The sequence below is a fragment of the Callithrix jacchus genome, chromosome 2 (assembly GCF_049354715.1).
Source record: "Callithrix jacchus isolate 240 chromosome 2, calJac240_pri, whole genome shotgun sequence".
Taxonomy (NCBI): Eukaryota; Metazoa; Chordata; class Mammalia; order Primates; family Cebidae; genus Callithrix; species Callithrix jacchus.
Genome location: NC_133503.1, coordinates 109901269 through 109918735, shown reverse-complemented (window position 1 = coordinate 109918735; position 17467 = coordinate 109901269). Strand labels below are relative to the sequence as shown.

General features: G+C 33.2%; 1 protein-coding gene across 3 annotated transcripts in view; it reads left to right on the top strand.

Annotated features, from left to right (window-relative positions):
* The window catches only part of FAM174A (family with sequence similarity 174 member A), a 45850-nt gene that overhangs the window by 19084 nt on the left and 9299 nt on the right, over window positions 1-17467 (top strand). For 2 of the 3 annotated variants that reach the window (XM_002744744.5, XM_017969764.4), the window contains exon 2: window positions 3102-3236. In XM_002744744.5, coding sequence (XP_002744790.1) covers window positions 3102-3236 — 135 coding nt within the window. Of the gene's footprint in view, window positions 1-3101; window positions 3237-6825; window positions 15945-17467 lie in introns of those variants that run through there. The other variant, XM_054252103.2, reaches the window with a different exon arrangement.

The window sequence follows — 17467 nt, the reverse complement described above, 5'->3', positions numbered from 1 at the left end:
TATTCTATTTTTATATATGGAATAGATTCTAAACAACAATCCAAACTTGTTTCTAAATAGTTTGGATTCATTTTTAGAAGATAGTATTTACATATACAATTAAATTAAAGAACAGTATAAGCTAGAATAAAATAAAAGGTCCAAACCACTACAGTCAAATGTTTAGGCTGTACATGGATAGGGAAAATAGTATTATTAGGCAAACTAGTTTGACCACTCATTGAAAGATTGGAAATCATTGAAGGTATGGTAAAAACTTTGGATGTAGAGAAGAACATCAGATGAGCTAAATGTTGAAGTCTTTAAACTCTATGTTCATCATTTTTTTTTAAGACTTGCCAACATGTCCTGTGACTAACAATGACAGGTTAACATATTGACTGTTTGATATGTATGACCTGGAAGAATCGAGTTTATTTCCAAAAACAATTTCACATGGCATTAACTTCTTTTTTATTGACTAAAATTGTCAGAATGTTTGGAACCCATATGGCTTTGAAGACTGAGCAAAAGGCTGACAAAAGGAAAGAGAAATTATAATTCTCAATATCCTTAACTTATGTTGCCAACTAGTTTCACTCTTATGTAATCATTTTTAAAATCAAATGATTGCATGCAGGTATCATTAAATCATATGGTTCAAAAGCACAATAGTGAACTTACTTCCCTATATTTTTCTATTTTTTTTTTTTTTTTTTTTGAGGCAGAGTCTTCACTCTGTCTTCCAGGCTGGAGTGCAATGGCCCCATCTCAACTTACTGCAGCCTGTGCCTCCCGAGGTCAAGCGATTCTCTTACATCAGCCTCCCAAGTAGCTGGGATTGCAGGCACATACCACCACACCTGGCTAATTTTTGTATTTTTGCCAGACACAGGTTTTCACCATGTTGGCCAGGCTGGTCACGAACTCTTGACCTCAGGTGGTCTGCCCACCTCAGCCTTCCAAAGTACTGGGATTACAGGCATGAGCCACCATACCCAGCCTATTTTTCTAGTTCTACTTTCCATAGACAATAATTTTATTTTTTTTTCTTTGTTTGTTTGCTAATTATTTTTATGAGTCTAAATCAGAGGCTGTCAAAGTATAGCCCACAGGCCAAATTCCTTCTGCTGATGTTTTTGTAAGGCCTAAGAACTAAGAATGTCTAGCTATCTATCTAGCTATCTGTCAATCTATCTATCTATCATCTATCTATAGATTTTTAAGGGTGGGAAACAAAATGAAAATTTAAATGAATACATAGCAGAATGTGTCCTACAGATCGTCAAATACTATCTAATTTTTTTACAGAGGAAGTTTAGACCTCTGGTCTACATGGTGTGTGTGTGTGCACACATACACACACATATACTTAATGTAACAACCTAAACATTAATTTCTCACCATGAAAGAACAAGTTCTTTTTACTTCATACTGCTTCATTTTTGCTAGTACTAATATTTATTGACTCTTTTATTGGGTACATTTGTAACTTTAAATACTATGCTTAACTTTGTTTCCTGTTCCATCACTTTGTATGTGTATATATATATATAGCTCTATAGGTAATGATTGATAGAAATTTTCTTGGTTTCTGTTCGTTCACACTTTAGTAACATTTTATAAATTTTAACACTGAGACCAGGCAGTTTATATCCAGAAGCTACTACCATACCTGATGCTTAGGAAGACTCAAGTATTTGTTCAAGGTCTTTTTCCCCCCAGGGGCTTCACTGTCATGTTTGAACAGGCTCACGTTGCTCTTTACAGTTGATATTATAGCTTAAGTATTTCTTATTCCACTTACTATGTTATGCAGATCAAATCAGGATTTATGCAAACTAATTTTATTTGTGATAACTTGCTGAAATATTTTCTATTTTATTTTTAAATTCCAATGGACACTCTTGTGAAACACATTTTCCTATGTGTGGAGTTGAAGTTATTGCGTTGGAGATGATTTAGGCATTCCTTTCAGGGTCATGGTTTTGGATTGCCATGGTAGAAGTCACTCAGACCTTCAATAATTAATTGAGGAATATCTTAATTGATATATCACTGTACTAGAAAGTGGTTATACAGTGGTGAATAAAGCAGTTTTCGTTGCTGCTCATATAGCACTTAGTGGGAGACACAGGTGAATAAACACCACATAGATATATACATCGGCACATAGGAATGAAAATTAAGGAAAAGAATAAGTTATTTGAGACACCAACTGGAAGTAGGGCTCTAAATCATGAGATTTCATAAACACAGCTAATAATAATGAATGTTAAGCACCCTTGAATCTTTTCAGTTTCTCTAAGGCAGTGGTTCTCAAACTTGAGTATGCATCAAAAGCATAAGAAATGTTTGTTAAAACACAGGTTTCTGGGCCACATCTTCAAAGTTTGTTGTTAACTAAGTCTGGGCTAGCCATGAAGATTTGCATTTCTTATAAGTTCCTAGGTGACTGTTATTCTGCTGATCCAGAGAAACACACTGCAAGGACCACTGATCTCAGATAGTGGTTTTATATCACATTGGAATCACATTTAGAATCTCAACAAAATATTGATATGTAATTCTTTTTGCTGTGCTTTTTGATTCAGTTATAGCCTAAACATGGGGCTCCAAAAAATACCCCCAGGTAATTCTGGTGTATGGCTAGAGTTGTGAGCTATCAGTCTAGTCTGTGAACATGGATATGCATACAGTTTCTTAGAGGGGCATCTTCACAGGGGTAGGAAAGCATGGAGGACATGGGGAAAAGGCTGGAACAGGATGTTTCAATAAAGGAGTACCTGACCTAAGCCTTTAAAAATTGAGGCTTCAAGTATGGTACTTGAACTAAGGCTTAAAAGTTATTTGTCAACACCATTGGTTGACACAGGGAGAAGAGAGTATGTCAAACAGAAGAAACAGGTGATGGCACATAAACATGTAGGAGTAGGTTTTGTTTCATGAAATTTAATCCCAGATGGTAAATTTGTTGCATATATGAAATGTAACCATTCTGATATTGAGTGCTTTCTATGTCAGAAACAGAATGAAAATTTATTTTAATTTACAAATAAATATAAACTAAGGATCCTCTACACCATATTAAATAATTTTTATTAATTTGTTACATTTAATAGGATGAGAAGAAGAAACCGAAAGACTAGGAGATACGGAGTTTTGGACACTAACATAGAAAACATGGAATTGACTCCTTTAGAACAAGATGATGAGGATGATGATAACACATTGTTTGATGCCAATCATCCTCGAAGGTAAGTATTCCAGTAGTTTAATTCCATGAATCTGGAAGCAAGACTTGTGAAGTAAACTGAAGAAGTAAAGCAGACTTTCATTTAACAGTTTATATTCCAACACAGATTTTCTTCAGTTCTGTTTAATGAAGTTATCTTTCCTGTCTACCCCATAGCTCACATTCACATTGTTTTGCTGAAATAGATACCATCTCAAAATAATTCTTAAAAGTTTATTTTCCTTTTTTTTAACTTTTAAGTTCAGGGGTACAAGTGCAGGGTTGTTACATAGGTAAAGTTCTGTCATGGGGTTTTGTCATACAGATTATTTCACCACCCAGGTATTAACCCTAGGACCCATTAACTTCGTCATTCTTGCATTTTGTATTAATTTGTGTGTGTGTGTCTGTGTGTGTGTGTGTCTGTGTGTGTGATACTTAGTAAATTTAGTTTCCTTTTTGTATTCTGAAGATACTTTGTTTTTAGTTTGGGTTCCAGTGTTGTGTAAATAGTGCTGCCTTGCAGAATTGGGGGGGCTAAATGTTTATGGTCTGATCATATAGCTATAATATCTATACTGAGATCTATTCTCGCTAGATGTTAAGAACTTTCCTAAGAGGTTTGGATAAATAAAATGACATGAATATAAAATAAATCCCAATGCAAATAGAATGGGGAAAAAAGGGCAACAAAGATTCAGCCTAATAAGGAAAGACATATTGGAATACAGAGGGATTACTTGGGTGAAGGAGAATTAGAGTCCAGAGTCAGGTACAAATGCAGAGAAAACAGAAATCTTGGGAATACAGAAAGGATGATGACTCAACAAAAATTGGACTCTTAAATCCTGTATATCTATATCTACATCTGTCTATCTATATAGCTAAGCTGTTTATACACACACACACACACACACACACACACACACAAAGGAACTTTTAGTAATGCTGGTCATTTATTCATTTAATAAAAATATGTTCATCAGTTATACATTTTAATAGTATTACTGTCTGGATAGGCAAACATGAATAAAACAATTGTATCTGTTCATTAAGAACTCATTTTCAATTTAAAGACACATGTAAGATGAAAGAAAAAGGACAGAAAAGGATATTCCATGCAAATGGTAACCAAAGCAAAGCAGAGGTTGCTAAATTTATATCAAACAAAATAGATTTTAAGTCAAAAACTATCTCTTGAGACAAAAAAAGATCATTACATAATAAAAGAGTCAATTCAACAGGATACGACAATTAGTATGACTATATCAGAGCACCTAAATTATAAAGCAGATATTGACAGATCTGAAGCAAGAAATTGACAGCCATAAAATAATTTAGGGGACTTTCATATTCCACTTACAATAATGAATAGAATATCTAGACAGAAAATCAATAAAGAAACCACTGACTTAAACAACACTATAGACTAAATTGACCTGACAGACACGTTTACAACTTTGCACCCAACAGTGGAAGAATTCACATTCTTCTCAAATGCTCATGGCATGCACTCTAGGATAAATCATGCTGGGTCACAAAAAAGTCTTAGCAACTTTAAGATGATTGAAATTATTCCAGGTATCTTTTTCAACCTCCATAGAATAGAAATAGAAATCAATAACATCAGGAAAACAGGAAAATGTATAAATATGTAGAAACTAAAAAATATAGTTTGAATATAACTCCAGGCCAAATCTCACGTCACTTGTAACCCTCCATGCTGGAAGTGAAGCCTGGTGAGATGCTTGGGTCATGGAGACTGATCACTCATGGCTTGGTGCTGTCCTCATGATAGTGAGTTCTCATGAAATCTGGTTATTTTAAGTGTGTAGTAACTGCTCCTCCTTGCTCCTGTTTTTGCCCTTTGAAGTACCTGATACCATTTCATCTTGTACCATGAGTAAAAGCTCCATGGTACCTCCTCAGAAGCCAAACAGATGTCAGCGCCATGCTTTTACAGTCTGCAGAACCATGAGCCGATTAAACCTCTTTTTGTTATAAATTGCCCAGTCTCAGCTATGTCTTTACAGCAATGAAAGAATGGACTAATACACTGAACAACACACTCTTGAGCAATCATTCGGTCAAATAGGAAATCAAAGGGAATTTTAAAAGCTATTTGGAAACCAGAAATATGTGGCATAACAAAACTTACAGGATGCAGCAAATGCAGTGCTAGGAAAGAAGTTTATAGCAGTAAATGCCTTTGTTATGAAAGAAGAAAGACTTCAGATAAATGTTTGCCCTTTAAGAACGTGGCAAAAGAAAAATTACCCTAAAACAAGGAAAACAATTAAGATTATAGTAGAAATACATTAAATGGAGTTGAGAAAACCAATGAGAAAAATAAGTGAAATTAAGATTTTGTTTTTAGAAAAGATAAATAAAATCAATAAACCTTTAGCTAGAACTAAGAAAAAAAGAAAAGGCTCAAATAAATAAAATCAGAAATAAAAGAGAAGAAATTACAATGGATTTCTCAGAAATTAAAAAAAAAATGGCATGAGACTATTATGAACAATTATATGCCAACAAATTTGAGAACCTAGAAAAATGGATAAATTCCTAGAAACGTACAATCTATGAAACCTGAGTCAAGAAGAAATTCAAAGTTCAAACACACCAGTAACAAATAAGGACATTGAGTCATTAGTCAAAAACATTCCAACAAAGAAATTTTCAGGACCATATGACTTCATGGGTAAATTATACCAAACATTTATAGAAGAATTAATACCAGTCCTTCTCAAATTATTCTGAAAAATAGAAGAAGAAACACTTTAAAAGTCATTTTATGAGGCTAGTATTTCCCTAAGCCAGACAAAGATGCCATAAGGCAAGCAAACTGCAGGCCAATATTTCTGATGAGCAGAGATACAAAAATCCTCAGTAAATGCTAGTTACCTAACTTCAGCAGTATATTAAAATTATGATACACCATGACTAAGTGGGATTTGTCCCTGGAATGCAAAGATCTTTCAACACATGCAAATAAATGAGATAGAACACAGTAATAGGTTGAAAGAAAAAACTACAAGATCTTATCAGTAGACACAGAAAAAGCATTTGACAGTGCTACCCACAGAGACAAATGGGGTTACATCAAACTAAAAAGCTTTGGCACAGCCAAGGAGATGATCATCAGAGTGAAAAGAAACTTAAAAAGTGGGACAAAATATTTATATTATTATAAATATATATGTGTATATATGCATTTGTTAATATCTAACATTTATAAGGGATTGCATGTATATGTGTGTGTGTGTGTGTGTGTGTGTGTGTGTGTATGAGTTAACATCTAAAATTTATAAGAAATGCATTTAACTTAGTAGCCAAAAATCTCAAATAATCTGATTTTAAAATGGGCACATGACCTCTTTTTGGGAATGTAAGTTGGCACAGCTATTAGGGAAAACAGTATAGAAATTCCTCAATAAATTATTATTTAGCAGTTTTACTGCTAGATATCTATCCAAAGGAAATCAGTATTGCATAGAGAGATCTGCACACCCATGTTCACTGCAGCATTATTCACATTAACCAAGTTGTGGAAATAACCTAAATGTGCATTGACAGATGTATTTGTCCATTTTCATACTGCTTTGAAGAAATATTCAAGAATGAAGAATTTATAAAGAAAAAGAGGTTTAATGGACTCACAGTTCTGCATGGCTGGGGAGGCCTCACAATCATGGCGGAGGCAAAGAAGGAGCAAAGGCATGTCTTACATGACAGCAGACAAGACAGCATGTGCAGGGGAACTGCCCTTTATGAAACAGATCTCATGAGACTTATTCAACATTGTAAGAACAGCATGGGAAAAACTCGCCCCCATGTTTTAGTTACCTCCCACCAGGTTCTTCCCATGATACTTGAGGATTATGGGAGCTACAATTCAAGATGAGATTTAGAGGGGGACACAGCCAAACCATATCACAAATAAATAAATTTGAAAAGTATGAGATGTATATGTATGTATAATATATATAATTATATGTATAATACACTATTGAATATTATTCAGCAAAAAAAAAAAGAAAAGAAAATCTGGACATTTGCAACAACATGGATGAACCTGGAGGAATTAATGCTTTGTGAAACAATCCATACATAGAAAGACAGATATTGCATTATCTCATTTATATGTGGTATCTAAATAGTCAAGCTTATAGTAATGAATAGAAATAGGGGTTGCTAGGGGCTACAGAGAAGGGAAAATATGAAGATGGTAAGTCAGGGGGGTCCAAAGTTTTAGTCATGCAAAATGAGTAAATTCATTTATGTGAGATGAGTAAGTTATGCAAGATGAATAACTTCTTAATGGACAACAATGTGAATATATATAGTTTACAATACATTACGCTATTGTATATTTTTAAGTTTTCTAGGAAAGTAGGTGTTAAGTGTTCTTGCTACACACAAAAATATGGTAATCACATGAGGTAATGGATATATTGATTAGTGTGATTGCAGTAATTCTTTCATACAGTATATGTATATCATAAAATCAAGGTAAACACTTTAAGCATACCCAATTTTTATTTGACAATTGTACCTCAGTAAAGACGGAAAAATAAAAAGCTCATGAAACAGTTGTAATCTACGCTAATCACCAATTCTATAGATTACAAAAAGTCATTTTGAAAATTGTAACACAAGGGAAACTTTGATTACAAAGTTGTGTTTTGAAGATTACTCTGACTTGCATGGGTTGAAGGAGACCAAGATAAAGAGTAAGGTGACAAGGAATAAAAGTAGTTAGATGGTACGGATGCATAAGATGACTTGCATTACAGTAACAGCAGGAAAGGCAGAGCGGAATCAATTATTTAAGCGGTTTTGGAAGGTATTAAATTACCTTCCTTAATTACCATCTTAACCAAGATATAGGTGTCCTGTTTGAGAGTGAAAGAATGAGAATTGGTTATAATAATCGTAAAGCATGTTTCAGGGATAAGAATAAAATCATCTTGAGTTTTTTAATAATCTGACCCAATTTACTTAATAAGAAAAAACTTTAATATATATCTAAATAAACTGACAGGAACAGTGTATTTCTATTTACCTTTTCATTCATTTATCCAACAAATGAATGATGTAGCAGTTATTTATTTGCCAAGCACTGGTCTAGGTATTTGAGATACATTCGAGAGCAGAACAAAACCAAACAAAAAAAAATTCTCACTTTGTGAAGTTTGTTTGTGAAAAGATGAGTTAGAGAGGTTAACAATTCATTTTTCATCTTTAGTTTTTCTTCTATACCTATCTGATGTTTTTTTTCAAAGAACATATATTTATGCATTACTTTTAAAAAAAAATCTTTTGTCTAGAAATAATTTTAAACTTACAGAAAGTTTACAAGAATAAAAACAGTACAAAATATTATATGCTTGTTTTTCAGATTTATTAGTTCTTAGCATTTTATCCTATTCTCTTAAGTGGTCTTTCTTCTGTCATAATATATATACAGAAGAATTCATACCTCTCCTTTTGTGTTTATCTGATGTTCTGATGTTTCCTCATAATTAGATTCAGGTTCCTCATTCTTAGTTGAAATACTTCTTAGTTCATGCTGTCTCTTAAAGGTATCATATCTGGAAACACGGATGTCCATTTCTACTTCATCTGTTTAAGCTTTGTCCAATTTCTCCACTCTGTTGATGATTTTTCCCCTCCATATCTAATAAGGAAACATTTTACAATCATGGAAATATCCTATTTCTCATCTAAATTTCTCCCTATGTTTAACATCTATTCATCACAATTCTTGCCTAATCTAATCTTCATTATGAAACTTAGAACATAATTAATTCAAACTTAATTATTTCTTTTCTGTTTACCAATCAGCATTGACATTCTCCTATAAGCAAAAACCTTCCCTTCTTCCTTGTTTGTCATCAAAATGTAATGATGATTTTCTCTCTGTCAGTTGTTCATAATTTATTGCTGTACTTAATTTAGTGCACATATGGTTCCAGATGTGGCCAATGGAAGCTTCTTCAAAATGGTTTCTGTCCTTGTAACTCAGTCCCATTTTTTTTTTTAAGTACCTTACTTTCCAGCCTCACAAGATAATCTAGGCACTTTTGGACTGAGCCTTGAAATGAGGCATTTCTCCATAGAGCCCTGGTTTCTTTGAATGGACACTAGGTAAAGTCTTTGGAACTGGGTTGACTTTGTTTCTGGGCCTTTCAGCACACAGTTCCATTAAATGTATGTATATACATAAATATACCTGTGTCCATCTGCTTTCATATACATACATATGTGCATACTTTAGATACTATTACTTAATACCTCCCATCCCAGTTTATCTCTACCGGGTTCTTGTTTGCCTTCTTCCTTTCCATAATTGTGTTTGTCTACTGTCATGAGATATCTGGCTTCAATACTTTTACAAATTCGTTTAGTCTTATAATAAAACTGAATTAGTTTGTGAGTTTCTTTGCTTATTAAAGAATTGCTTTGCTTAGAAAAAAACTTTAAAAACATTTATGAAAGTTTGCAGTTTTCTCCTCACAGTTCCATCATGTCCAGTAGTGAGGGCATGTAGTCAGATACTGTGTTCATAAATAATTGGTCTTAGTTATGTCCCACACCCCTCTTCAGTGTGCTCATAGTAGTCATTTGAAATATAATTTAATTTATTGTAGTTTGCTTTCTGGTTTAGGTTTCCAATTCCTTTCCTATTTTTATTTTTTTATATGAAAAGCACTAGCATGCTTCCAAAAGTTAATACTATACAGAAAATTTAAACAGACACAAATACACAGAGACACAAAAAAATTCCCGTCTCTCGTATACCTTCCACTCTCCACTCCATTCATCCTACTTCATCAACTTATTATTTTCTTTTCTATCTTCCCTGTAGTTTTTATTATTATTATTATTTTGGTAAAAACTGACAGAAATGTATATTTCTTTTTTTTTTTTTTTTTTTTTTTTTGAGACGGAGTTTCACTCTTGTTACCCAGGCTGGAGTGCAATGGCGCGATCTCGGCTCACCGCAACCTCCGCCTCCTGGGTTCAGGCAATTCTCCTGCCTCAGCCTCCTGAGTAGCTGGGATTACAGGCATGCGCCACCGTGCCCAGCTAATTTTTTGTATTTTTAGTAGAGACGGGATTTCACCATGTTGACCAGGATGGTCTCGATCTCTTGACCTCGTGATCCACCCGCCTTGGTCTCCCAAAGTACTGGGATTACAGGCTTGAGCCACCGCGCCCGGCCAGAAATATGTATTTCTTATGTTTCCCTCATTTCTTACATAAGATGAAATATGCTATATATGCTCTATTATACTTTTTTGTTGTATTTGATATTTTCTGTAAGTCATACCATATGTGTGTGAATTATACTCACTGTAGAGTAATATGTAGCTATAAGTCATGCCATATACTATGCCATATATATATGATACTATTTGGAGCTACATATTACTCTATATAGGGTAATATATATATAAATTTACAGTTCCATACTACTCCAAAGTGACTATAGCATAATAACCATGGTTTATTCAATCACCTGTGGTTTGACATTTAGGTAGTTTTTAGTCATTTTGTAATTATAAATAGTACTTCAGTGAATAACTTTATGCAAATGTATTTTTGTATTGTTGGAGGCATATTTTAAGGGTAAATTTTTGGGAACAGAATAATGGGTCAGGTAATGTGAACTCAGTTCTAATAATGAGGAATTGAAGTTGCCTATAAGATGATATCCCACTGGGCAGAACAAATTGGATAGATTCATTCTTTCATTAACAGCACTGATTAACCATCTACCCTGTGCCCCAGGCACTCTACTAAGCTCTGGGATGCATACAGTAGTGCACAAAAATGGACAAAATGCTGGATCTCATGCATTTAAAAATCTAATGGATATACATAGGCTTACAGTACAGAATGAAGGAGACTTAGATACAGAATTGGGGTTCACAGTTTTTGGTTTTTGATTAACTCGAGAATAATCAAATTTCTCCTCTAGATCAGATTTACTTTTCTCATTTAAAAATAAGCAGTAAGGATGGATATTTCAGGACACAAAGAAGCAAAGAATGGTCATACAGATTTTCTATTTTCCTTTTATTCTCTTCTTGAAACAATATGAAACATCATTCAGATTACACTCACACTAATTCTAGACCTCTGTGCTATTTTTTTCAAGGTCTGAGCACAGAGGTCTGGAATCGGTGTGAGTGTAATTTGGGAAAGGTGGCCACATTTCTACCATGTAACAGCATTTTTAAAGAGATGTGAGAAGAGGTGTGTTTATTCCTATTACCTTCTGTGGCTTAGAATTTATTTTCTATAATGAGATATACATTCCAAACACCATTACTTTATTTGAAGAATGACCCCATCTGACTTCTTAATTTAATGGGCAGAACCCTATCTGATTTTTTAATGTTGATATTAGAGATTAAACATGCATTAAGCTATCAATTCATTAAACATTTTACAGTTATCTTGTGTGAAAGCTGCACATTGATCTTACTGTGGCTCATTTTAGTAACAAATGATACTCATGGTTAATACCATTCCCCCCCAGTAAATTGGAAAAAAAAAAAGGCTATACTTATGTGAATATATATTATAAGATCTTTTTCGGCCCTGAAAGAGGAACTTGACCAAGGATTTCCCAGAATAGCCATATAATGCCAACATCCTAATTCCTTAGATCCTATAAATCAATTAAGTTACATGACAAAGATGACCAAAGATTGCAGAGGGAATTAAGATTGCTAATAGGTGGATTTTAAAATAGTTGGACATCCTGGATTATATGCATATTATATATCAAGTTATTTTGATTGCCATAGCATTATAGGAAGTAGATATCAGATAGGGCTAGCCCCAATATTAAGTAGAAGGTTAGCTGTTTTTTTGGAGATATTGCTTGTCAGCATAAATGGATTTCCTACTATTTCTAGATTGCTAAGAGTATTTATCATAAATGGTGTTGAATTTTGTCACATACTTTTTCTGCATGTACTGAAAGTGATTGTTTTCTGCCTTTCAGTCAATAAATATGCTGAATTTCATTGACTCAACTATGTCTTTCAAAAATTTGTGTAACACTGCCGTTATTTCTGCCTTCAGTGTTTGATAGAACAAATGACTGAAATTGTTAAGGGAATGAACTTTTTTATTGGATGGGAAAAGTTCTTTAACAGACAGAGCTATTCAGATTTTCTGTTACTTCTTATGTAATTGTAAATTGTTTTATCAAGAAATTTGTCCATAAAATACTGGATTTTAGAAAACAAGTGGTAAATTATGTGCATAATTTTCATATAACTGATTTTCCTTGTGATTATTTAAATACTTAAGTATATACATATATATTCCAGTAAATACAAATATATAAAAATATTTAAATATATATTTATGATTATATATTGCAAGAAATATACTTCAATATATAAAGTATATTCTCATGTGTGTATGTGTGTATACACACAATTACTTTACTGTTACATTATCATAAAGTAATAAAAAGGTCTAGAAATGTGGCATCTTTTACCATTGTAATTGTTATAAATAAATCTACTTTCAATAGCAAAGATTGCTACAAATATCCTGCAATGGATAGAGTAGGTTTTACAACCAGTTTTACAGCAAAGTCTCTTGTGGCTATGGTTACATGTGTTATATCTTGCTATACTGATTATATTAGTCACATATTTTGTTAACCACAGCAAATTAAAGTCTGCCATCAATGAATATCAGGAAACATAAAACTGTTGCAGTTTGGATTTTACCATTGAACTGAAAGGATGATTCCCTTACTGACTCTGATATTTTTTAGATCTGTTGGAATTTTTACAGAATTACTTTAAAATATCATTGTCAATACACCCAAGCCCCAATATGATTTAATAAATAAATCAGTTTAGTAGTATTCCTGTTGATGGAAGTTATATTAATCTGTCTAATTAAATGTAGTAAAGTTGATTCAAGTTTTTTCTTAATAGAATGTGACATTTCCTATTAAAACAACACTTGAGCCAATTTAAAACTCTCTGAAAACATCCTAAACACATGGTTAAGACAGTCATGTATAAAACAATGATTTTTTTTTTGAGACGGAGTTTCGCTCTTGTTACCCAGGCTGAAGTGCAATGGCGCGATCTCGGCTCACCCAACCTCCGCCTCCTGGGTTCAGGCAATTCTCCTGCCTCAGCCTCCCGAGTAGCTTGGATTACAGACACGCACCACCATGCCCAGCTAATTTTTTGTATTTTTAGTAGAGATGGGGTTTCACCATGTTGACCAGGATGGTCTCGATCTCTTGACCTCATGATCGACCCGCCTCAGCCTCCCAAAGTACTGGGATTACAGGCTTGAGCCACCACGCCCAGCCAACAATGATTATTTTTATTTGGTTAATGAACTCTATATATGAGCACAATGTACTACTGAATTGAATTCTAAAGGGCAAAGAAACATACAATTCCACAGATTTCCAAACTTAGAGTTTTTCACTGCAAACTTCATCTCCCAAGTTCAAGCGATTCTCGTGCCTCAGCCTTCTGAGTAGCTGGGATTACAGAGGTGTGCCACCACACATGACTCATTTTTGCATTTTTAGTAGAGACAGGGTTTCACCATGTTGGCCAGGCTGGTAGGAACTCCTGGCCTCAGGTGATCCATCTGCTTCAGCCTCCCAAAGTGCCCGGATTACAGGCGTGAGCTATCATGCCTGGCCTCAAACTTATGATGACTTGGTCCAGCATTCACTCTTGAAGTAAATATTTTATTGAAATTACCAAGTCATATTTCATCTATCTTAACTTGTCTAACAATAAAGTTTTTAGCTTTACTTCTATTCCTGTTTACTTCTCTCTTGTTATAATTCTTCACCCAAATTTGACTCTTATTGAATAAAAATTAGCAAAGAACCTATATTCTACTAGGGAGAGCGTGGATAATATTCAAATAACTAAAAGAGCAGAAAAGAATATCTAAATGGTATAGTTTTTCATAAAAGAGAACTCTTATATCTGCCCTGAACAGAGTGAAATAACAATTGCAGTAAGAGTGATTGTGACAGCTGCTTGTTAATAAATACCTACATTAGTGCAGGATCCAAATGCACTATGAAATCATTAAAAACATTTCTTGCAGAGTAGTTCACATTGCTGTCATTGGAAAGATAGGAAAACTGAGGCTTAGTTCAAGTGACTTCATCTGCAGTATCCTGCAATTAATCTCATTCCATTTGTTTGATATTTGTTTGATTTATACATAAAGAGGATAATTCTAAATTCTGTTCATTCTGTCTTCTATACTACTACTTGTATTACCGTTAATTTTTGAAATACAGACTTCTAAAGTAAAGCATATAAGTAGTATGATTTGTCTGCCTTTTCAATTATAGTACAGAATCTAATTACAGTATAACTTTTAACAATTGTTGTTAGATCATCCCTTACTCATGCTGTCTTCATTGTTTAAGTGTTTTTAAAATTAGTTCCTCTTCATTTTCCAAATTCTATCCACAAAATAACAGGAAGCAAGTCATTTCCAGAGAGCTAAATGAATTTCCTTGCTTACAGTTTTACAAAAGTAGCTTTTTGTAGTCAGCTCTTTCTGAGAGGGGGTGTTTTTAATGTGGCCTTAAATACATCAGAATAGATTGTTATTGATCATTAAGATGTGTGGGGTAATTATTTTCTCTGTTTCTTCATATTAGATTGAACCATATGAAATGCCAATATATGGTTTAATATAAATTTCCTAAAGGAAGTGTATTTTGTCATGTAACAGAACGTCACAGATAGAGGCCTCTCCAGGCACAGAAATTCAGGGCTCTTGTGTCTCTACTCTCTGATTCCCTTGGTTCTGCTCATTGTTCTGTGTTGGTTTTATTCTTAGGCTGATAAGAGGATCATGCTGGCAATTCCTGTAATTACAAACAGATGTTAACTTTAACTGGAAGTTAGGGGCACACTCTTCTATGTCTCTTAAGAATGAGAAAGGTTTCCCCAAGGTCCTCCAACACAGTTGTTTTTTATTTTTATTTTTTCACATCATTGTCCAGAATTAAGTTATGAGATCATTCATAAACTAAGACCTGGGGAGGAAAATGGAAGTACCATGATTAGCTCAGACTTATCAGTTGAGGTGGAACAGATATTGAGTAGCTAACCACCATTCCACCAACTATGTCTTGCATGTTAACCTCTGAGGTTCAATACAATCAAATGGGGAAAAAAATTGTAGGTATCAGAGAAAAAATAGTTTGTGCTGCTTGATTAATATAACTTTTCTTGAATGTGCTATTATCCTAATTTTGTTAATGATGAGACTTTTTTTTTGTTTAGTTGCTGAATCATTTTGCACAAAAGAATTATAAAACTGAAAAACAAATCTCAGTTCTTAAACTGTTAGTAGAGTTTTCAGCTTTTCAGACAGAAAAACTGATGAGGAATCAGAGGCCACATATGCTGACTAAAAATTATTTCTTTTCTCAAAGCAAAATGGAGATAAATTATTATAACCAGTCTCAAGAACCACAGTTTAAAAGAATGCTTTACAGCATGAAACAATAATTAGAAACAATCTCTTCTTGCTATCTTGTTTTAGTGAAATTATTTTTAATTACCCTAATTTGTTTATTATACAATGTGTGCTTGAATCAAGATATCGCATGTATCTTATAAATATGTACAACTATTATATATCCATAATAATTAAAAATAAAAATTAAGTTTTAAAATTATTTTATAATTAGTTTAAATCATTATTATTTTATAATGATATAAACTAGAGGACATTTTGACAATCTTGGTAACAGCTTCTAAAAGCTAATATGTCTGTCATTTCAGGTTATTGTAGTAATTTCTGCCAAGTATGTAATTTAATAAGCCCTAAATTTGATTTTTGGCTACTGCTGTTATGCTTCATTAAATATACTATTGTATCATAGGTGTCGATTACATTTTGTGCTCAATGTGGTACTTGGCCATAAAATATTTTCTGGTTATTAACATGAGTATATCAGAATCAGATTGCAGGTTCAATATAAATGTTTAATGAGAAACCCTCATTAAGGTCTTATTCAAATAGTTATCAATTTGAAAATATTATAGTTCTAATTTCTAAAATGCTGTCTTAACTGTTGGATATAACATAGTATTAGAATAAGCACTAATCTTAATCAAAGTAAATAGAATATAATATTGTATTAAAGTACTCATATTTACTTTAGAAATTTCTATTTTAGTTTGTCCACTGGTATGTTACTAGTGGGATAATTCTTATATATTCTCTTAAAGGGAACTTTGCTGTGTTTGTCATTAAACAGGTAGCAAAAAAACTTTCATATAAATTTTTTCTGTGAGTTTTACTTTTCTGTGGACGTTGAGCCACAGGAGAAAATTTGCCTTGCTCCATTAACAATTAGACATCACAATGTGCTAATTTGCTAGCTAGTTACCATATGTGGCTTTTGAGCCTTTGAAATGCTGCTAATGCAGCTGAATAACTGAATTTTTAATTTTATTTTAGCTAATTGAAATTTTAATTCAAATTACCAGATGTGGCTAGTAGCTATTGTGTTGGACATTCACAATTCTAGAGCAAATGTTTGGTTGATCTAGTTTAAATGAATTCTATTAAATGACTGCTCTCACAGAACAGATGTATCACAGGTTTTTACTCATATAGCGGTTGACTTATTTAATAAAATGGTTGCTACTTTAGTTTCAGATTTCAATTCTTCTGTATTATTTGGATGGCAGAATTTTTTTTATTTTTAAAATTTACTTTGATTAAAAACTCAAAATTATGAGGTACAGTTTGATGTTTTCCTATACATATATGACATGGAATGATGAAATAACTAACATATTCATCATCTCACTTACCTATCATTTTTATGGTAAGACACTTGAAAATTTGCCTTCTTATTTATGTTCAAATATGCATTATTATTGACCATAGTCACCCTGCTGTGTAGTATATCTCAAAATCTGTTCTTCCTATGTATCTGAAACATTGCACCCTTTAATAACAATTCCCCATTCCCTTCCTCCAAAACACAGCAGCCTCTGGTAACTTCCATATATCTCTCCACTTCTATGAATTCAACTTTATTAGATTCCACATGTAAGTGATATGCTGTATTAGTCTTTTCTCTCTTTCTTTTTTTTTTTTTTTTATTTTGGATTGCAGAAACTTTAAGGTGTAAAGTGGGAGGTATGGACATGGGAGGGAGAATATTACCAACGGTAGATGGGGTTG